General features: G+C 36.8%; 1 protein-coding gene across 2 annotated transcripts in view; it reads right to left on the bottom strand.

The window, feature by feature from the left end:
- LOC121330021 (A-kinase anchor protein 6-like) overlaps window positions 1-24,387 on the bottom strand; it is a 108,720-nt gene that overhangs the window by 69,426 nt on the left and 14,907 nt on the right. For both annotated transcript variants that reach the window (XM_041276227.1, XM_041276228.1), the window contains exons 2-7: window positions 23,578-23,926; window positions 13,521-13,772; window positions 11,278-12,993; window positions 6,449-6,571; window positions 4,086-4,182; window positions 2,808-2,971 (exon numbers count right to left, since the gene is read on the bottom strand). In XM_041276227.1, coding sequence (XP_041132161.1) covers window positions 2,808-2,971; window positions 4,086-4,182; window positions 6,449-6,571; window positions 11,278-12,993; window positions 13,521-13,772; window positions 23,578-23,883 — 2,658 coding nt within the window. In that variant the 5' untranslated portion in view covers window positions 23,884-23,926. The remainder of the gene's footprint in view (window positions 1-2,807; window positions 2,972-4,085; window positions 4,183-6,448; window positions 6,572-11,277; window positions 12,994-13,520; window positions 13,773-23,577; window positions 23,927-24,387) is intronic.

Here is a 24,387-nt window from a genome sequence, read left to right as displayed (position 1 = left end):
GTCTGGTATCTTTGTGCACGTTTATGAATGATAATTCAAACTGCATTTTAAATTAGAGATCTAAATAAAAACATTACCACTAGGATTTTTCACAAAATAAATAATCCAAACTACAAATAAATTAAAACAAATATGCTGTCTGAAGTCTGTTTGAATTCAGCTGTACCAGTAAAATTATATTCCTGTATTTTAATTATAACATAATAAAGAAGCAGAATGGGTTCTTATAATATTACAATTCTGAAAGCATCCAGAACCATTAAAACTTTATGGTCCCAGCTAAAATAATTCAGATTTTAAAAAAATGAGCATATGTTTAGTGCAATAATAACAAACTGTTATAGCTGTCGAGAGAGACTAACACAGGGTTATGCACACCTTAATGGCATACAAGGGAGAATGTTACTTCTCAGAATATAAAATATTAGCGGAATGACAGCAAGCATTGCACTTTTGTGTCTTGTTTCATGAAACAGAAATAATGACCAAATATTGACTGTGCTTCTAAGGATTAGTGCAGTTGCTACTGCTAAAATTGCTGCTATTCACCTGAAACATATTTAGATTGATATATTTCTTACAGTACTGTTGCATTTAGTTTATTATTATAAAATGTTCTTCAACTGTTTATGTATTGATACAGTACATGATAAATATACTTTGTAACTAAATTCTATCATTCTGTAATACCAGTGTATCCTTATTACCTATAATATTGTAAGCAAATTTAAAAACAGTATTATATGAACAGTACTGAATATACATACAGTGTATGTAGTGTATGTCACTATTACAAAGTGTGAAAGTGTTACAGAACACCCTGTCGTGTTTGCATGAAATGCATTACTTTGCCTCAGCTGTGTGCTGTGTTATTCCAATATTTTTATTCACACATCATAAATCAAGTTCACGCATCCCTCCTGCAACGTGAACCTGGTGACTGTATGAATAGCTAATTATGGGAACAGAAGACAACAAGCAGGGTTGCAGGCGAGATTAAGATACACACACATGCTTAGAAGAGAAACTCTTTCTCCTGCCGAACGCTCTCGAGTAAAAATGTTAATAATATCCAAACAATCATAATTACGTTTAAATAAATAATAATATATATATATATATATATATATATATATATATATATATATATATAGAGAGAGAGAGAGAGAGAGAGAGAGAGAGAGAGAGAGAGAGAGAGAGAGAGAGAGAGAGAGAGAGAGAGATAGATAGGATATATGTAAACTGACCTAATCTGAACAAGATATATCTGTATTTGAAATACATCATATTTTAAATAATTTTCTGCCATGAAACTCTTATAGTAAATAACTAATATGTTACAATCCTCTCGCATATAAAGCAGCCCGACATTGCCAGAGATAGACTGGCTAATGAAAAGAAAAGCCCTGACCATTGACTTGAAGAGAAGCCCCTCTTGCTCATGCAAATAAAATGATAAATATTTAATTTGGCACATGAATATAAATGGCAAACAGGTGTTTTAACACCAAACTCAATTAAGATGTAAAATCATTACATTTTAAATGTCAGTATTGGTTCTCCTGTATAACCCAGTTTGGTGCGCTGCCTCAGTTTCAAGTAACCACACATACCAATGGATTCTTAAGACTATATTTTCTATCACCTTTATTTTTATATTGATCATGAGCAAGCAGCTATGGCCGATTGGAAAGATGGGAAATGGCAACATCTGCATGCCACCGTAGTTGACAATAATAAGAAAGAACCAATGATTCATTATGAAACATGACTCTACAATAAAAACACAGCAATAAAAACTACAGCAGGCTTACACATTTTAGGATGACATTAATAAGACCCATTGCTTTTTAGATCATTCAAATATTATTTAACAAATACCATAATTAAATAAAAACTATACTGGCCTTATAGTTGGAGAACTTTAGTGATATTAAACATTACTATGTTACTACAGTGCCAAAATCATTATACTGTAAGCCACTGCATGTTTGATTTAATCCATGTATAGTCAGTCCACCCTCTCCTTTACAGTAACCATACCTGTACTGATATTACCTGGGTGTATATTGCCCTAAAACACACAGACACATAGTGCAGAGTGTATTCATTTGATCTAGGAGGTCCGCACCCTCAACCATAGCTGTCTCAGTCAATAAAAGCAGTCAAGGTGCTGTCAACAGGTGCCCTCCGGACTGGTGACCTTTCCTTCCTCTTTTCAGAGAAGTGCTTGTTTATTCAACCCAGGCACAGTCTTGAGGATTTAAACACACAGTGAAGGAAGATTTGTAGCAAAGCATATGACCTTCCTCCCACTACAACGATTAGACAATGCATCTGATAGTCATTAACAGGAATGAGATAATGAATCACATTCTCGCTTCTTTGTTAATTTGCTGTAACCAAGCAGCTAATGGATGTCAGAGCTGAATGATTGCACTGATTATAGTGATTTATAATTGCAAAGAAACAATTTAAAAGCATTCTGATTGTTCATATTACACGAATAGCGCTATTTGTTTTGCCATTCTGTTTATATATGCACACACTATTTTCAATTACAGTACTTATATATATATATATACATAATTCTTCCAAGAAAAGTCAAGCTATGTGCATCAATATCGCTGGAAAACTTAACTGGGATGTCTTTCTCATACTTTCCTTTTATTATGCAAATCAAAGAAACTTATACCATCTTATTTATTTTACCCAGTGGAAGGATAACAGCCTCAGGGAGGAGACTGGACCAGTTCAAACCCAGCTGGGAAATAAAGAGGAAATAAGAGAAACTTCAAGCCATTTACCTTGGGGCTCCCTGTTCCATGCTCGTCCTCCTGAGACACATCACTAGCCAGGATCTCTTCTTTGATGATCTCCAAGGCTAGCAAAATCCAGCTGTGCTGACGCTTGATTTGCCTCTGTAGTTCCTGCCACTGACTTAGAATCATCTGCAGCATGTCTTTAAGCCCTTCAGAGGCAGCATAGCAAGAAATGGGTTTATTTCTAATGTACTTATTGAAACGTTTCACTATCCACAGAGGATATCCATCTTAATCTTGGACACATACTGTATTATATGTTTTTATGCTAATGTACGCTATGGTTCTGGGTGAAATGGTGTCTTCGGTCACTGTGTGCACAATTATACCATGTTACGTTTTCCTATCTATGTATCTATTTTATAATGCATGCATGTATGTTTTTTTTTTTTTTTTTTTTTGCGTTCCCACAAACTGTTTTAAGATTTCTAAAAATGTAATTAAAAATGTGTGACTGAAGGGGATATAAAAGTTATACAAATAAATGCAATTCAAGTGCTGTAAATAAGCACCAGGAGGGAATTGAAATTAAATACACTCACACAATGCCACGTGTTGCACAGTGAATACAAATAAAACGCATACCAGTGCCCTGACAGACTGAATTCAGGGTTTTCAATGGTATACTGTTACTGTTCTTAAAGGGCTCTATAGCACTGATAGTTGCTTAGCAGCTTGCTTGTTGACATCCTGGAAGTTAGGGAATATCGTTTCAAATAATTCACTTATAAATTGGGGAATGATGTCTGGTTCTCTGGCCTTCAGAACCAGTTTGACAGTCAGCAGCTGATTTAACTGAAGTGACAAATGTTTTTATTACAGTAAATGAAGAACCTTTAGATTATGAGCACCGACTAACCAGCATAAAGGTGGGCAATTTTAAAGATTTAAATTAGGAAACAGGGTAGGTGGAGGAATAATATATATATTTTTTTTAAATACCATTTATCCTGCTATACCTTAATACCTCTCTTTGTCAGAGCCTCTCCCTGTTTCTGCCTTTGTGATATACAGCATTCTGCTCAGACTTGTTGCCTGCTGTCCCAGTAAGTGTACTGTTAATCAGGGCCAAGATTAGAGACAAAACTCATTGCTGAATTACACTTTACATCACAGGCTTCCATTCCAAGCAGAATGTAGTTGCTGAAACATTTATAAATCGTGAAGGTCAGTATGTTAATATAAACATTAATATTAAATAAGATAATTTACAGCAGTAGCCTGTCGCTCTTACAGCCCTGTCACATCCTAGGAAGAGTTTACCTGATTTGTGAGACACAATGAGCTCCAGGAGCTGGCGGCCCTCCTCCACCACTGCTTCCTTCAGAGAACAGTGGCTGTCCACGTTCAGTTTGAAGCTCTGTGAGGGAAATGAAAAGAGACACAGGTCGTCACATTCAATCAATTCGAGAGCTGCATTCAAAAAGCCTAAAAACAAGGTAGAGTACAACATTTAATTTCTAAGGATATCCCATCTCTCTCTGTAGGAAGTTGGGATACTGAAAGCTTCTAATTTAAATGTGCCATATTAACCAACACCTTCTACTATTAGTCTCCCATTAAAATGCAACAGGTAAAAATGTTACGCACAACAAACTTATATTAGTTTAGTATTTCATATCCAGGCAATACTCTTTTATGTTTTTAGATGGATTTCAAAATTAGATAGGACTCGTCCCATAATTGACATCCTTGATACAGTTGAATGTTTTTTTAATACAATAACCCAGTGTTTGAATTTGTTTCTAATAAAAACATAAATAGAACATTTTAAAGGACCTGTTGCACACAAGTGCCATGTTTTACCATGAATTACCACCAGTGTCTCTGTAAAAAGGCAATTCTCATTTGTTTTAGCTTTTGTCTGTTGCAATTGCACAAGAATTGTCAAGAAAACAAACAGAATCTCTCAGGGGCAAAGTGCAAGTGCAAGTTTTGTGCCACACAGAACAATGTAACAAGCTATTGCAAATAGCAATCAAAGATAAACAATGGGTCCTATTCACAAAACAAAGGTTTTGCTAATGATTTATTTTTTATTTTTTATTTAAACATCACTTTCAAAAACTTTTCTTAAAGTTTTGTGAATATTGCCCAATAAGACCTGAAGAGATTGTCAAAACATGAACGTTCTTTTTTTATATATACATCCCTAGTGTGCTTGAGATTCTAATTTGCCTCCCCTCTGTTCCCCAGAGCCCCTGCAGTTTCCATCGCCACTCACACTTATCGAGTACAGAGGCTGTGATTAAGTATTGAATACTGGAATCCTCTAGAACCCACTGTGAATAGTTCATCTGCATTTCCTGCACAGATTTAATTACACAAGCTTGGCAGCTGCAGTAGGACTGGCTAAAGTGCCCTTTACTGTCGTTTCCAAGGGAATGACAACTTTGTCTCTATTTTTTTTTCATTTCCTTTTTTAACATACAGTGGCACACAAACAGAGTCTGCTCTCATCTCCTCTTGTTCAGTTTCTATCAACAGGGAAATGATAAAACAGGCTTGGATGTACACTAAAGCATCCATAAAAGCCAAAGAAAATGCAAAACTGGAACTCTAAATCCGTCTTTGGCAGTCCCCTCTCATGAATGCTCTTTCAATTTTCTTTCTCAGCCAACTGCAGCATGGCAGTCACTAACAGAAGGTGGTCTACCACTGGATATTTTTTTTCCTTCTCTTTTAGCTTCAGTAATTTGATTCGCAAGCTTAAATCTGCCATTGTGCGCAATCAATAGCCATTTGATTTTTAGTACACTTCAATCCCTTATAAAATGGGTCTATCTGATATCTGCAACCTTTCGTAACCCACATCCCATAGGTCTGACAAGGTTTCTGTTCTTCCAACCTGCAGATCCCCATCTCTCCTGTGTCAGTTGGTGATGCGCACCTCTCATTCCCAGCGTATTGATTTTTGTGCTGCAAGAGTTGTTCTAAAATCCGTGCATTATTCTGATGTTATTTCACAACATATTTTTTAAAAAGGCATACACGTATATTCCTTTAAACTTTAGGGCAAAGAAGACAAAACATAAGACAGAAATGAACGCAAAAAACCCACACATATAAATATATAGTGTTGTCATCTCAAAGCACAGTGGTGAGATGATATTTGAGCTCCTCATGTTTATTTATTACCCACTACTCTAAAGGAGATTATTAATTATAAATTACATGAAGTTTTTCTTATGGCATTAGGTGGGCATTATTATGTTGTAAAACTATGGTGTTTTTTTTTTATTCCTCAGTTACAAGGTAGCAACCAGTTTATACAGATTTAATTGCAGAAACAGAACAATTGCCTTTTCGGGAATACTGTTCCAAGATATTTAGTGAGCGAAGGGACTGAGTGAGAGAGCACGGGCAAAAAATAACCAATCCCGATCATTCTGCATTTACAAATACCTATTAGGAAATCAATCTGTGAAACTATACTCTGTAATTGTGTAGTAATAAAGCTTACCTTGCACTACCTAAAGTATAACTGTAGTTTTCAATAGCTGTCTTTCCTGCAGTCACTTATATCAGACACTTGAGTGTTGATTGAGAAACCCAACACACCCATACTCTGCTTGTTTACTCTTTAACATACAAGTATAGTTCATCAATGAACAGTGTTGCCATACCAAGTGTGTTTCCAGGTACAACTTGAGGCTGTCTGTCTCTGCCATGGGAGGAGTCCAGTTCTCTGTTGCTTCCAGAGCTTCGTGCAACCAGCAAATAAATTCATCCAGCTTGCTGACAAACCCCTATGAGGAAAACACAGCTTGTTAGAAATTAAGTGTTTTTCAATCAGTGAACAATGTATCACATGAAATCAAGAAAAATAATTGACACCCTTAGAGAACAATTACACTACAGAAATGTATGTTTTGTACTGTCTGGACAAAATGATTATTTGCAGTATCATACAGTAGTAGACTTTTTTTTTTTTTTAATCTAAACAAATTGTGCCATCTGCTGGACAAAATGTGTAGTTCTGCATTGCAGCTTTTTTTTTTTTTTTTTTTTTTTTTTTTTTTAATTAACATAGCTTTCAGTCTTTCTTCATTCCAAAGACCATCCATTCTGTTTAGGCTTTGACTTACCGTAATGCATATTCCCAGTGAGGCAAATATTATCTATTGAGTTCACACAGCTGTAGAGGTCATTTTGCATCTATAAGCCCTGATACATAGACAATGTGTGTTGCAATACAGAGGATTTCAGAACACAAAAGAAATATTTGGGGAATGCTGCTTGACTCTTGACACTTGCATACAACATGGAAAACAAATTGAATGCCATTATGAAGTAGCTTGTCTGTGTCTACACCGCATGTGAAATTCCAGAGCAGACTGTGCTTAGAATCACATCTGTATGTAATTCACCTGTACATCTGTTTGAATATATCTGGTATCAGATACAAGAAGCTGGATTTGGATTTCTTTTTTCTTTTTTCTTTTTTTTTTGATCATGCCTGATACTTGGTCTCATAAACCCCACATTGAGATCCATTGTAGGAAACAATGATGTCGAATCCTGCCTAGATTCCAGTTGAGATCAGAATTTGAGGTGGTATTGACTGCAGACCAGTGGTTTAAAACAGCAAAATAGCTCTCATTTACAATCCAGTCACTGTAACCTGTTTAAATTGAGGACTGTAGAATTTAAATACAGTACACGTTTACCTTTCAAAACTCCTCAGCACTTGTCAGCTGATCCAAGACAAGCAACCACACTCAACAAAATAAAACAGACCAAACCAAGCGAAGAAAAACAGAGATGATACACTTCCTGTGGAATGAAAGCTCTGGTGGCCTTTTTATGATGTTAAGAATAAGAATTGTAATCCAGATCGTGGAGCAAAAAAATGGCTTGGCATGATACTCCCTATAATCTATAGTGCATTCCCCTAATATTGAATGCCCTACATGTTTAGTACCATGCTATGTGTGTTCTGTTTAATTCTCTATTATTATTAGCCATGTATACTATCTATTCTAGCAAAGTGTTCTTCTGAAGAGACTCCTCAAGGCTGACTGTTTGGTAGTGCAATAGCAAAGCATGTTGATACTGCACAGGCTTCAGTGCACATTACTTTATTTATGGGCTTCAGTGCACAGCACAGTACTGCAAAATAGGTAGGTGTCCTCATAAAAACATGTATTTCCCAATATTATTAGGGATGCTTGCAAGATGGCCACCAGGCATATTTACAATAGCTTTCACCTTCTATACTGTGTAGAGGTCATAGACACCATTTAAGTTTGCACAGCGGACCACTAGATGGGGCAATTGCGCAATACACAGTATCACTAGTTATTACTGATTCTGACTGGCTAATACAAATCCAAAGCCTTAACAACTGAACAAAAAAGGCAAACTGTTACAGGCTAAAAGGACCTTCAGCATTGTGTCTCATTGTATTGCCTAACTAACAACAAAACTGATATACTTTAGTATCATATCAAGGTGGTGCTGTACTAGGGAATGAGCATTATACTGTATATATCATGATATTGATATTGCTATCACTGTGGTTAAAATATATGGAACACATGGAATGGAATTATATGAAGCATTAATCCCAGTAATGTGTTTAAAACGTGGTTCTTAAACAGCCCTTGCCATAATGGTGGTGTAAATAACTAATTATAAAAAAAAAACATATCTAACTTTAATATTGCAATGGAATCATATCCTAACATTTACATTTCGGGCTTTTGTTTTCTTGCACAAACCTAATACCTTTCTTTTTAAGTGAAACAAATCTTTAACACAACACCTTTACAACTGCTTGCCACATTAAAATGGGCATCATAGTGAAATGTTGGAACACATGTATAATATAATTCCAATACACTTGATCTGAGGAAAGATACAGATTTCTTTTTTCTGCGACCAGTTTACAGTGGCATAGATGACAACACTCACAGAACACAATACTTAGTATTCTTAAAACTACATATTATTGCATTAATTACTAGACATTAGTTTTAATTGACCTTTTTTTTTTTTTTTTTTTTTTTACCAATTAATCTACTTGACTATAGAGAAGATGACTGAAGCAATTTATTTCAAGACATACATTTACAAATACTGTTAGTATTACTTTACTTTAAAAATGCAGTCAAAAATGAGCACTGCAAATTGTCACAATGTCAGCCCCGGTATCTGAAAAGTGTCTGAGTTTGGTGTCACTTCCAGATGCCTGTTGCCCGAGAATGAAGTCATTGTAATGCTACTGTATTTGTATGCTAATATAATCAGTCACTGGAATGTGTTCCATATCATTTCGGGTTGCCTGCTTCTTTTAACTACCGTAGTTCTGAACAATGTTAATTTGTTCTCATAGAGCAGAATTAAAAAACAGAATGAAATGAGATAATGATTAGGCAGAGAGAGGCATGAACACATTCATCACGTAGAGAGCTCCTGCAAGAGACCAGGCTTCATCATTAGAACTTCATTCCAATTTGCACAGGATTCTGTGTTCATCCTTTTTATGTAACTGGAAAATGAAAATGAATGTTGAAAACAAATACACATCTTAAAAGGAAAAATATCTTTCAGTTAACATACAGCTTATTTGGTTCATATTTCTCGAGAACAATTTTCAGTTTGTTATGTTATGTTTTATTAAAAGGAAAATCTTTAACAAAAATATATATTTTAACTGCAAACTTTGTATATAACACAATTTGACATACATGTATTAAGGTATCTTAAAAGAGTAATTGATTTTCATGTTCTAACACCTACATGAATAACCAGATTTCCCATATGCTAATTCACACAGGGACAGCTCAGTTGTTGTTAACAGAGGAAATTTTAGGCAGATTCTGACCTTGCAAGGCCAAAATAACACGTCACAATTTCCTTATAAGAAAGGATATTTCATCAATCAACAATCTGCAGAACAGCAAAGCCAGCTATCCTGGTCAATTGTCATACAGTAAAATATTTAGACAACATCTGTGACATATTTCAAATGACCACAAGGTGGTACTAAAGTGCATATTTGTTGGCAAGCCACAACAGTTGGACCAGCTGTGAAATGTATCACATGCAAGCACACCACACACACACACACACACACACACACACAGTTTGTATAAATTGGCTGTCCCATTGAATCCCTTTTAAATATTTTTAACATACAAAAGCTGCATAGTCCTGCTGCAGATTCAGTCAAGATAGAGAAGAAGTGAGCAGACAATGCATACTTTAATAGAGGGCTGATTGTAGGCACTCAGTTGGCAGGTGAATTTGTATCTAAGTCTCTCACATTCATGACTCTTAGGACTTTCTGGAGAATATCCAACCAGTTCAGTAATAATATTCCGTTCAGTAGGTATACATATAGCAGTATACAGTAGATAATGCTATGGATGATAACACTATGTAATACAATTTTTGTTCCTGGGTAGTAAGTGTTATTTCCCAATTGCTTATGCCTCAAAAGTATAGGACATGGCTGTTATTCCCCACAAACTTTGCTTTTGTGACCAGGACAGTGATATTTCAAAATATCACTATTTCCAATAGGAAAATGGGCAATGTGTGTCTTTTCGTTCACATAAAGTCAGAAAAAAACAACATATGAATCCAAATTAACATGTATTTATATTAAAGTAATACAAAGATGACTACAAAAGATTTAGAAGTGAGTTGTTTTTCGAGATTTACAATTATACTGTAAATACAGGTATTAGGTTCCATGTAAATACAGTATAATTGTAAATCTCAAAAAACTACTCACTTCTAAATGTTTTGTAGTCATCTTTGTATTACTTTAGTATAAATACATGTTAATTTGGATTCATATGTTGTTTTTTTCTGACTTTATGTGAATGAAAAGACACACATTGCCCATTTTCCTATTGGAAATAGTGATATTTTGAAATATCACTGTCCTGGTCACAAAAGCAAAGTTTGTGGGGAATAACAGCCATGTTCTATACTTTTGAGGCATAAGCAATTAGGAAATAACACTTACTACCCAGGAACAATTATTTTTTTTTTTTTTTTTTGTTACACAGTGTAATTCTAAAGCTATATCTATTAATGTAACCTGTATGTATTTTGTTGAGTTGGTCTACAAGTATTTCTCCTTTTGTGATAAAACAATTGATTTATGTAGAATTCTAGAACATGTAGAATGTTTACAGAATGAACAAACCAATATTTATCGCAATTGGGTTAGTGGTTCTCTAGATATGTGCAGTGTGCTCTATTTGTGTTGTTTGTAGAATATTCCACGTTATGACTTTATGGGGTAACTAAAGGTGCAGTGCCCCATGTATAAATTATTCTGTAGTAAATGTTCAGGTCTACAAAAGTACAACTTTAACAGTTTCCCTTTAATTCCCAGATGCCTAAATTATAACAGTGAACAGCTAGGATAGTATTTAATGAAATATGGCCGAGGGACAGTGCAGTTTTAAGACTAATTCAAAATAAAGTCACTCACCTCAATCTTTTCCCAGACGGCTTCATAGTTGTCTTGGTGGTGGATATCTTCAAGCAGCTGCTGAATAAGCGCCTGTTTGCTTAGGTTGGGGTCGTCTGCATCACAGGACGCCGGTCCAACCCATCCCTTCTGCACCTTTTCTTTAACACAACTTTCAGTTCTAGGTTCTTGAATGGGCAGTTCATCCTCTGATAGGAGGTCACTCAGTGGCCCAGATTCAATGCTCTCATCCAGTGATGGGGCAATGTCACTAGAGGATGTGGGAGAAACCATCCTGGTACCAAAAGCTTTTTCATACCTTCTGTTAGGGTGAAAAGGTGCAAAGGCCTCGAAGTCAGAGTTCACTTCTGAAAGCTCCCAGTCATCGATATCCTGGATGGTTTCTTCCATGTGTTTCTCGGGCAGGACCTTGGCCAAGTTCTCCAGCTTCTGTGCCAGCATTTCTGTTTTCTTGAGTTGAGCTGGAAGAGCCAAGTATTCATCTGATCCATACCATGGCTCAACCATTTTACTGTTCCCATTACTCTGGTTTGGTGAACGCTCATGTTTGTCTTTTGGAAGAAGAGGAACCAGAGATGTCAATGCTGATTCTGGGCTACCAGCATTGGAATCTTTCTGATTACTATGCATGGGGGATCCTGGAAGATTACTTTGATCATCTTCTGCAATTAAAGACTGGCCTCTCACCTCATAACTGTTCACTGCTCTGTCTTTATGAGCTGAACTACTGATCTCATTGCAGCAGTGAGGGGACTCTGTGCTCGGTGCATATCTGGATTCCCCGTAGGAACTCTGATCTTCAAGGTCACTTGGTCGATCTGTTTCTGAAGAGCTTTGCACTGTAAGTTTGAGCCTATCTGGACCTAGAGAAGTTTTGTATGAAGATGCATTAATTAAAACTTTATGGTTCTTGTCACTGATCTTGTTCAAACAGTCATAGGACTGGCTGACAGATGAGGAGGTATTACTGGGGTAGACTGATGTGAGTTCCAGACAGAACTTGGACCTATCTGCGGGATCCAGAAGGGATGGAGTGCTTCTGCTCATCTCTGCCTGAATTAAAAGAGATGATGGATGGATTCTGCTGAGGACCGATTCTATATCATCTCTGGACATTCCTTCTAAGTACATGGCTTTTTTAGGCAATGACGGCTGCGTTGGAGACACCTCATTGTAGTTAAAACAGTCTCTGATAGGTCTCTTGGAGATAGAGTTTTCACAATGAGAGTGGTGCTGGCTGTTTGGAACTGATTGATGTGTCTGACAGGAAGTCCCTATAGCCACAACAGATGAATTATCAGGTATTGCTGATGGCTCAGTGGAAGGCTTGTCTATCCCACTCAGAGGGGATGACTTTTTGGAAGTTTCACTGTTTTCTTCACTGATTTCTGGAGTGGAAGCTGAATGTCCTTCCTGGTTTGAGATGTTTTCTTCTTGCTTGGAAGACAAGCGTTCAGCTGCTACCGTCAGCAAGCCCACACTTTGGATAAGCTCTGGGAAGTCTTTCTCCAAATCTGGGTAATAACAGGCCTCGTGGGTTTTTGACTTTATTCGGCTAGGGGTCATTGCATCCAGCTCAGTTGGCAGGTCCTCACTCGGACTGTAGTCACTCAGTTCAAATGCAGTTATACCACAATCTAATGAAAAGTAATCTTGGCTGCATTTAATTGTCAACTGACCTGAATCATCAACTTCAGTTAAGGAGTCAAGACGGGCCTGTAAAAAAAAACAAAAAACAACAACAATAAATATTAGAGGCTGCTTAACCTCTCAAATCATACAATACATTAAGTAAAAATTGCAAATTCAGTTAAATAGCCAAACATTAAGAATGTCCCATTGCTAGAAGGTATTTATAGATACTACCTTGGATGTTTTTTTGATATATGACTAACCTAGTGGTTCTCACACTTTAAAGTGACTTGGGTCTGCTGAGGTCCCACATGACAAAACAAGGCATTACATCAAAAACAGGCACCGCATACCATTATATAATAAAGCAAACATTTTTAAAAAATCAACATATATTAAAAATGTTAATATTTCAGTACTATGGGTATGCTTAGGAGTGTAACCTTCATGTGATCTTTCAATGACCCCCGTGGGTCTCAGTCCCCATTTAGTGATCCTGCCCCTTTCTCTCTTTAAAATAAAATAAACTGAAATAAACTCTCAGCTCCAAATCCCTCACATTTATTTTAGAGAAAGTTACCAAGCTAGTGAGAACGTAAGAAGGCCCTCACCTCATTCTTATCCTCAGAGAAGGCCTGCAGGATGTCTGTCTGTCTGGTGAAATTCCCGTTAGAGTCTTGGAGACCCTGCAGGACTCGTTCCTTCAGCACTAGAACAGAGACCCGTAACTGGTGCCAAAGGAGCTGCACTGTGTGAATGTCAACTATAATGTTGACTGAGTAAGAGAGGAGCTTCAGCGAAAATTCTGTCTCTAACAGGGCATGGATCTGCTCCACATGGTCTGAGATGTCTTCACAAATATCCTGCACAAGGAAAACAGGATAGGCTATTAGAATGTATAATGCAGAAAACCTTTTACTTTTATTACAAATTTCAGGTTCAAAAGACACCCACTTTATTTTGTCATAATGTGCTGGATTATAAACCCAACTGAAATATAATACTTCACTACTTTTATTGGGGATCTTGTTCCAGCAACACTGATAAGTAGACATAGTGAATTGACCACAGTGGCTTACACACATTAATAAACATGATTTAGGCCACACTAACTTAATATAATATTGCTTGTTTTCCGTAGTTTCTCTATGATATAGTTTACAAGAAAAGTATTTGGACTTCTCTGTAAAACGCCTTGAGATGTCTCAGTGTGGTAAGGTGCGATACAGGTCTGCATTGTTTTTATGGAATTTGTCTTTTATTTCTCAATAAACAGACATGACCAAATCTCGTGTTCAATATCAAACAGGGATCACCAAAACTCACCTCAAAACAACTATTAATGAAAATATTGATCTGATCCTTGGTCCGAGGAGGTGAGGATGTAAAGGCTTCACTAAAAATATTTGCAAACATTGGTTGAGTCACAACAATCACATTAACAAAGCCTTTAAACAGCTCCTTCAGCAGTCATGTCAAAACACTTGAGAATTATAAAAGGAATAAAAACCTTACAAATTACAACTCAACTGTATGCAATACTAATCTCACAATCCACCACTGACAAAGGCAATCGGTAAGTTGTAATCCAGTTATTTGCCTTGGTTTTTGTTGGAACTTGTGAGCTTCCCTTCCGAATACTGATATTTCCTTATACTCTGTGTACTTTTGGTTGGGAATACAACAATACAAAAGTAAAATTTATCTTCCATTAGGAGCAAAGTAAAATTACTTCTCTTAAACTAACTAACTGATGCGAGAAAGAAAACATATTTAATTCACTATTCATTGTACTTGTTGCATCATATTTTTTCACACTTTTTTTTTTAAGGTTTGCACAGTTTTCAGAAGTAATTAAAACAAACTTTTAGAGTGCTTCTTTAAAGACACTGAAACAAGATGTGAGGATCATGTACTGCACACAGTGGCTACCTCAAACTGTAAAACCACAACTCTTACCTTGACGACTGCTTTACTGCTTTTCCAAACCAAATGCCAATTTAGAACATTCGGTTCTTTAAACAGCTATGTCCCAGGATTACTATGAGGGAGAATTATGCAGGCATCGTAATAAGGGAAGGGTATTTGTAGCTATATTTCAGTTTAGCCTGTTGAACTTGATCTTGGCAGAATGCTTTCGGAGACTTCAGAGTTAACACAGAGAAAACTTTTAGCATTTGCTAAGTGTTAGAAAGTACAACTTCAGACCTGGGATGTACCCTTAATTCAGCTTTATTTCAGAGCCCTCACACCAGAAGTGAAAATGCAAATAAAAATGTAGCATTTGAGGTGAAGTCAGGGTCACACCCAGCTGCTAGATAAGTACACTTCCAGGCATTAATCCTGAATGCAAATACAGATGCCAGTACTGGAATCAATAACACTTCTGGTCTCTTCACTTCCTGCGCCAAAAAAAAAAGAAAGCGCTCTGGAATACAGGTCACACTTGTTGCCAGAGCAATAAAAACATCATAGCAATGTCAAGTGTGAAAAAAAAACTTGTTGATCAAATGTATTCCTATAATCTCCAGCAAAGTGACATTCAAAGTTACAGCCTGTCACCAGTCTCAGACATGGTCCGATGATGATTTTATGAAACGTGGTTATGATGTGTTGTTTTGCAATGGATTGAATTTCAAGTTGTTTGTCCATTTTGTAGATTTAAGAACAGTGTTTCCACTATTAGACTGCCACTGCAATTGTGTGCTCATATTCCTTAAAAATGTTAAATACACTGGGGCTTACATTTAAAGTTTCCTGCTCCAACACATATTTAAGATATAAAAAAAGACATCCATTGTATATAAAGCATTGGTTATTAAGGCATAAGGCTTACCTTAGAAGGATGTATTTAGTACCAGCTCTTCATTCATGGTGTCTGCAGGACAAGAGACTTTGAACTCTCTTGAGCAATATCAGTAAATCCATTTGATATTTACAGTTCAATACGCGATAAACTAGACACATGATAGTCTTGTCTATTTGTGCTTGTCAGTTGATAACTCCAAAGCTACATATGAAAACAAAAAATTATAAGTCATGTTTCTCCTACTTTACTTGCTGTGCCTCTCCCAAGTGGAGTGTGTCCTCCTGGACTCCACTCTCACTGACCTGAATTTCACTTCCCAGGGAAGAGAGCCTCTTCACATTTCAAAGTGGAATTCTGAAAGGCATTTGCTTCTGGCAATTAGAAGGGTTATTTCAGGCTCTGACCTAACTCCAAACAGAATGCAAGCTGAATGCAAGACTTACAGTCAAATGTGCTAAAGCAGCTGTCCAGGGTCTTTTGTGATGTCAGAGAAAGTTAGCTTTCAAGACTGTGTAGGCAATGTACTATCAAGACTTTTGGGGTTCTAATGCCATTTGTTTGTTTGTTCTATTGATGTACAGCTGCAGCAGAAATAGCAAAGTCATGTGATCAGGGACATTGTCCAATTCTATGAATGGTCACTGCTGTTTTGAACTACAGTACTTGATAAATCATGTTGAGCAAAAATAGGTTTCTAACACTGCAAAAACGTAATGTCTGAAAGCTTAGTGTTCCTTTAACTTTTAGATCTGGTATGAAGTTAGCAGACTTTTATAAAGTTACAAAACCTCCTTGAGTAAAAGCATTACAGCATATAGTGGTGTGAATGACTACTCTACACATGGCATTGACACAATTAACCAACAATGGTGACTAACAAGAGAAATGTTTATCAGAGGATTTATTTTCCTTTGTTTCATAAACTCACCATCACCATGTTAATCCAAGTCTAAATAATTGTTTACTAAAAGAAGCGTCTTATAATTTACACTTAGAACAATTTAAATTAGTAAAAAATAATAATAATAAAAAAAAGATATATACTTTATTTTTAAAGTCGTGTGACATGTCATCGCTGGTCAGTTTGGTCCTATTAGCAAAAACAGGGTAACTGCAATTAATAGGGGCAATGGTGGTATAATTGAGTAGCAGCTGGAAGACAGCCACACACGTTTTTGAATGAGTACCTGGTCGTTCTCAGGCAGACTAGCTAAAGAATGACTGGCATTCTTGTGTGTCACCCCAAGATGTAGATCTCATAAAGTCACAGCCTGGTAGCCTTCCTGAAACCGGAGCTCTACACGGGATTATTTCCCTGGCTCAGCACCGTCACATTCCTTAAAGAGCGACACCTCTGTGCAGAGAGGTTTCTCTGATTAACAACAATTCCAAGAACAGCTGCAATACAACCAAGTCGAATCCTATGAAAGGAAGACTGACACTTCTACCGTTCACTGGACTAAAACCCCTTTCAGGTCATCTAAGGGTAACTCTACTTGGCCTGTCTAGTTGGTTCGACCGCGAAACACTGCAAGCACATCTGCATTTATGCTTACAATCTGAAAGTGCCACTTGACCGACTATTGAGAATGCCCACTGTTGTTGACAAGACACTGAAAAGTCCCTGTTAAGGTGTTTAGCTTTACTCACCCCTCAGTTCTTCACCTGACACTGCATAAGATGTCCATTTGGGTTATTATTCAGTGAAACTGCACTGGCTGCTGGCTTGCTTAAGATATAAGCTAGTTATTTTGATCCCTTGAATTACTGTAAATAGACCCCTTTCTGATATCCTTTTGTGGCATGATCCAGTTTCTTTCAGTGCCATGTGGCACACCCCCAGATTCCAGGAATTCCTAAGCAATATGATTACATCACTGAATATAATTTTATATAAACAGCTGCTAGCCCCTCTGGTTATGGCCTGACCTTTAAAAAAATCTAAATATTCAGCTGTCTCTTATGTCTGACAAGCTTAGCATATTAGAAAACAGGATCCAAACAATGAAATGCAGTTTCATATTTTAAACTGGGAGTCAAGCCCAACTTAATTCTAGAAAGTGTTTAAGCTGATTACAGCTCTGAACATTTAATGCTGCTTATCACAGCCACATGCACCAATCCCCAACTTGGCAGCTCCCTCGTCAGCCCTTCGCCATCCATCCCATTTTTTGCATTCTACACATTGCTTCAATATATATAATTTGTTCTTTTGGAAGCAGTGAGGACTTGACTACAGTATTTACTGAGCCTCTGTGAAAACAAGATTCATTAAAATATCAGCTTCTCTTCCAAAGAAACAAGCACTGCCAGTCTGGTTCAACACAATGCCATTTTCACTTCTGCATGCTCTCCAATATGGAAAGATGTAATCCATCTCTTTTGCATAATGTCATTTTTATAGTAATGCACTATTCTAATGCTTAAGCACATTTCCAAAATGCAGATTGTTTTTTTTTTTATTTTTTATTATTATTATTTCCTGAGTTCATCCCACTACATTCCAGTGCACTATATTGATATAATCAGGTGACCTCTGGTAAAAAACCAGGTGTCTGTATAGTTACTGCCATACCCATCCATAAGCTGCTTTGCAATAATGTCTCAACACATTTACACAGCTCCAAACAGGTCTGTATTCTCAAATACAACCACTAGATGGCGCTCCATTTACATAGTTGTACAATGTTATTTTAACTAGTAAAACAGTGTTATCTGCTCTTGAACTGCCCCGATATCAAACCACACTGTGTTTTGTATTTGATCTTATTAGGACTGAAGTCATTGTAGGAACATAAGGAACATAAGGACGTTTACAAACGAGAGGAGGTCATTCGGCCCATCTTGCTTGTTTGGTTGTTAGTAGCTTATTGATCCCAGAATCTCATCAAGCAGCTTCTCGAAGGATCCTAGGGTGTCAGCTTCAACAACATAACTGGGGAGTTGATTCCAGACCCTCACGATTCTCTGTGTAAAAAAGTGCCTCCTATTTTCTGTTCTGAATGCCCCTTTGTCTAATCTCCATTTGTGACCCCTGGTCCTTTTTTCAGGTTGAAAAAGTCCCTTGGGTCGACATTGTCAATACCTTTTAGAATTTTGAATGCTTGAATCTTGCTCTTAATGTATCTTGTAGTTTGTATCTTGCTCTTAATTGTACTGTAATTCTTGATGTATATATGAAACAAGACCACAGCATGTTAAAATATAATTGCTGAAATCTTTTTTTTTTATTTTTCATCTACAGTAAATGTTGAATGTGCACTGCTCGACATTAAAATATTGCAATTATTTGTTACACCTGATAAAACAGTGAGGTCCAGGAACAGTCATAGCATGGACGCTTTGAAAATAAATCTGTTTATATGACCAATTACTTGGCTACTTACTGCACTTCTGGTAACTAATTCTAACATAGTCGGCAGACCGCAGGACACCAATACGGAAGCCACATATCACATATTAAACAGACTGAACTGCAATAGGACCGCTGTGGATTAACTCCCTAAATGCCACAGGAAATCACATTACTGTGGGTGATTTTACATCTCGTTATGACTTCAGTGCAAGGCAGGTTCCTCCAGTGTTGTTTCTGGACCAACGTAATTATAAAAGGAACACATTAATAATGAACATTTTCCATTCTGAGATTCCCAGTATACTTACTCCTTCATCTAAACACCATACTAACGTTTTTCCTTTGTCTCTGATCCTTTATGTGAGACCATAATAATCTATGTTTCCAAGGAGCCTGCCACTCAAATACACAGTCAAATCTTTAAATCATGGTTAATATATTGTCATGCTATGCAAACCTAATTTGTGCTCACCTCATATAACTCTTGTTTCCAATTACGATAGAGAACATCACTGCTTAACCTTCCCCTTCCTCATAACTCCATGGGAAATCAGTCGTATGAGCTTCCCACACTGAAATTGACCTCAATTATATAACAGTTTATTACATTAATTTCGCCATCTGAATACCACTGTGCTAGCTACTGTATGTTTCTGAGAGTGACTTTAATGCTAAAACAGAAAGATCAGAGAAAAATGATAGTGTCTAGACTTTATTTAACATTAATTATGATTCAACATTAGAATTCCTGTATACTGCACTTCAGCTGTATTGTGTGAGGGTTCAGGAGAAAACACGTGGACCAATCAGGTTCCAATCAAGTATAATCCCTCTACAACCAACAGGGTATATGAATCTTGATGATTGCTAAACAGCTGCTTACATTTCAATCAATGTAAAGCCATCCAGTGCAAAAATATGTTTGGTTTATAATAGCGTAATAATAACTGACCATGTCCTCGTCCTCAGCTTGGGTTTATGTTAATTGGCACTGTTTCCTTGAGACAGTATTAGAATGTGAGACTGTGTCATGTATTTATTTCATGAAGTTGAAAGTACTGCTTCATCAACAGCAGAATGGCACACCGGGAATTAATAGGAGGTAGAGCTGAAGCCCACCAGAGTCCACGCTCCAGTATCTCTACTGACTCGCCAGTCGAGACAGGTATGTGAGCACATCCTCAGCTTGTGAGCCTCAGGCTACCGGAAGGTGGCCTAGTGGCTCCTTGCACAGAGAGTAGAACCGTGAAGAGAGAGCTGGAAGGATGAGGAAATGAACAAAGTGACCAACAATGCAGGGAGAAACAGGGGAAGTGATGCAGTGGGTCGGGTTAATAGTTACACCACTTGCATGTGGAGGTTGGGTATGATTTGAGAGCTCTTTCCACATTGGGTGCTTTAAACTCTTAGATGCTGCTACCAAGCAGCTTCTATAAATTCCTCAGGAATTGCAGAAAAGGAGCAATTGTATACAGGGCCAAAGTTCATTTTCATATATGTATTCTGTAAATAAAAACACATTAAATTCAAGGCAGTTATATTCCAAGAAAAACAAGGTTAAACTAAATTATCTTTCAGTTTGCCCCAATAATCTGATAATATATTTTTAAAATGCACAAGAGATATGAGGGGAATACGAAGTGCTTCTATTTTTAACCTTAAATGGATCATCACTGTGTCACAGATGAATATCACTTCCATCACTGATGTAGAATGCCATCCATTAGACTGTTACTGCCACAGACCGGCTCATTTCAGCCCCATTTGCAGCAGTGAAGCTAATGTAGGGCGAGACAGGTCCCCACAGATTTTCACTTGAGATCCATTATGGTATGTTGTAAGCTATCACTGTAATGTGTATCACATACTGCTAGGGTCATTTACAAACTACCAAAGGATTACCAAATAATGTCTAATTATATAGCAATTATTCTGTTTTTGAAACCTAACAATCTCATGTTGTGGCACAGTTAACTGTTAAACTGAATGCCACCAGCTAGTTATTATTATTATTATTATTATTATTATTAAATAATAATATAATAATATTATTATACGTGCACATGGAACCCTTATGACACTGTTTCTTTTCTAAGAACCTAAAACTTGGATTTAACCGACTATATATATAATAGCTGATATATATATATATATATATATATATATATATATATATATATATATATATATATATATATATATATATATAGATAGATAGATAGATAGATAGATAGATAGATAGATTTGTTATCAAGAACAAAACTATCTGCCCCATTGACCCAGGCCTGCAGATTTCTGACATCACATGTCATTCATCATACATTTCACTCTTACAATATTGTCAAACTAGAGACTTGAGGAATACTACTTTGTTTCATTTAAAACCAGAAATTCCCCAGTGTATTTTTTAAGGCAATGAGTATTTTAGTTACTTATAATTTAGACTTTATTTATTTATTTATTTATTTATTTATTTTTAATGCAATGACCAGCACCACCATTTTGTTTCATCTGAACATATATGTTTTGAGCTCTCCTCCATATTTAGCTCACAGTTGATAGACATTTGCTGGATTCTTAGATCTTGATTGTATTGAGGCAGGAGACCTATTTTGTTGGGGTTAATGAGAATAAATGTGAAATTTTCAGTGCTAAAAGTACAGCTGAATACTCATCAGAGGGTCGCTGTGGGGTCTACAAATGAGAGATACTGTGACAAACTGTATGCATTAAAACAGAACTTAAAACAATATATGATTCAGTCATTTAAACTAGCACACAATACGTGCAACTCATTCAATTAGAATCTAGCACACACACATATCCTCATAAATGATTCAAAAGTGTTAATTTACAGTTTGTGTCTTTCTCAGAGAAGCACCATTAATTACTCTCACTTAACAATGTATTATCCACTGAGCAGTTTTAATTACTTCTTTCTTGTAAAAAAACCTTGCCAAATTAAAATATATTACTTAGAATTAATTTAATAAATGCATTGTGACGCTTACTAAGACTTATTTTGAATGCTGCAGTAAAATCATATTTTTAAGGAATAAGTGTTTTATGAGTGTGGGCCATTTTAGAGCCTTAAATGACTACAATGAAAGCAATAAGACCTAGCAGAATACCAGGGAGGCCCACACTGTAGGCACCTCACCACCTGCAACCACAGGTTCATATAAAAGACGACTATGCCATAGTGGAGTTTCTTAAGGATGCCATCCACAATGCATTTCCTCTGATCTCCAGGGTTGTGCAATATGCCCCAACAGACCTTGTGATGCAATGATACACAGTATAGGCTAGGAACACAGTCAGATGTGTGACTGTGTCATTAAACCAACACTTTTGTGACAGGAAGCACCCTGCATACTGTTCTGGTATAAAATATTAGCAAGGGGGTTAGTCACTGGGTAAGTGGATATGTAAAAGCATCAATTTTGTTTTTCATATAGATAAGTTAAATTGTGAGTCTGCACAAAATGTTACTTCTTTGTTTAGTTCCAGTTCCTTTATCAGCAGAGATTTACTCGATAAAAGTTGCCAAGGTTAAGCACTACTATTTTAGTATATTAGAACAGCATTTTGTTCATCCCTAAAATTATTTGGAATGTGGGTTGTTTTATCACCAACAGGGGGGTATGAAGGTGGCTACAACAAAGATGATTAACTTCACTCAGCCTGCCTATGAAAAAGGGTTTCCTAACTGAATAAAAAAAAGACTGCACAACCTTTTTTTTTTTTTTTGGTTTTAACAAACTTGGCTTATGCTGAGATAGGCGTTTGCCAGACCAGATCAAATAGCTGCCACTTTAGCACTGTTACATCATACCCTTGGGTGATTTATTCTGACTGGTTACTTGTTCACTTATTTTCGGTCTGACTATTTAAAACAGGGGTATTGATCTCTATGCATGTCTTAATCTCCTCGTGCTTCAAATCTCCTTTCATGAGTTCTTCTAATATTTGCATATTTAAGTTTGTTTTTTTTCTAAACCCAGCCCCTTCATTTCTTCTTGCAAGCTTTTGATTACATTGTGGTCCAGTGGTTAAAGTCCAGTGCTTGTAACCAAAAAGGCACTGGTTCAAATCTCACCTCTGCCACTGACTGACTCACTGTGTGACCCTGAGCAAGTCATTTAACATCCTTGTGCTCCATCCTGTGGATGAGATGTTAAATCAATGTCCTTTTGTAAGTGACTGCATATAATGCACAGTTCACAGCTTATCTCTGTAAAGTGCTTTGTGATGGTGGTCCACTATGAAAGGCAGTAAAGATATTAGAATAGGTAAGACTAAGGTTTGTGTAGCAATCCTAATTAAAACTTTGAAGATACTGAGAAAGACAAAACTTTTGTAACTGAATTTATTATATTACTACATGCACCATCATTGAATGTTTTATATTGTAGTTATGGATGATATAAGAAAGTACTGTTCATAAGCATTTTATTGACAAATAAGCCAGTCCAGTTTGCATAGTCATCAGTATAGTTCTTACCTTCAGCTGTACTAAATGCACATCCACATGTTTATTCTCTGCATCTTGCTGGACGGAGTGGGTGAGGTCCCGGACTCTCTCAGTGGTCACCCGCAGCCACGTTTCTATTTGAGGGAGGTGCAGGACCACCTTCCAGTCTGCCCCTGTGTGGAGAGGAGGAGGCTTCTCGTAGCGCTGCCCAGAGTCAGCCTCCTTCACCTGCCCCTCCTCCTCCACCCCTTGCCCCCTCGGCTCCACTACAGGAGTCATACTCAAGATCATTGGTGATGCTTGGTCGGTAGCCATCGGAGACACTGCAATACTCATGGCGAAATGGGCTAGATCCTGGCGACAATCCCTTCTGGTTCAGCTGTGAACACAAAATGGCACAGCATTGATAGTAAGAGGCAGTTTAATTGATTAAGCTCAAAACCATCAGGGTAATTTCAGATGCAAATCCACCCAACACATGCTTTCATGCTCTGCTTGCAAGCCAATTGGTTATCTCTGTCATTTTAGAGAGATTTTCAACTGCATTTCATTTATAAAGACGACAAAAAATCCCATCTCTTTCTGACTGAAAATCACTTCTAAGTTTTAAACCTCCCCCTCTCATTACAGGGAATTGCTTTCTAGATGACCCATAAATAATAAATACTTGCACTATCTCTGTGGAACAACATGCCCAGAGATATTAGGGATTCAAGACTCTCCTGCTTATGTTTTTCTTAAAAAAAAAAGAAACTATAGGCATCCGGACAAAGAAAGATTTCAGGTATCTATAGTTGACTCAAGATGAAAATGTACTGTATATATTGCAGTCTGTTATAC

The sequence above is a fragment of the Polyodon spathula genome, chromosome 17, assembly GCF_017654505.1.
Source record: "Polyodon spathula isolate WHYD16114869_AA chromosome 17, ASM1765450v1, whole genome shotgun sequence".
NCBI lineage: Eukaryota > Metazoa > Chordata > Actinopteri > Acipenseriformes > Polyodontidae > Polyodon > Polyodon spathula.
This window is presented reverse-complemented; position numbering and strand designations above follow the sequence as displayed.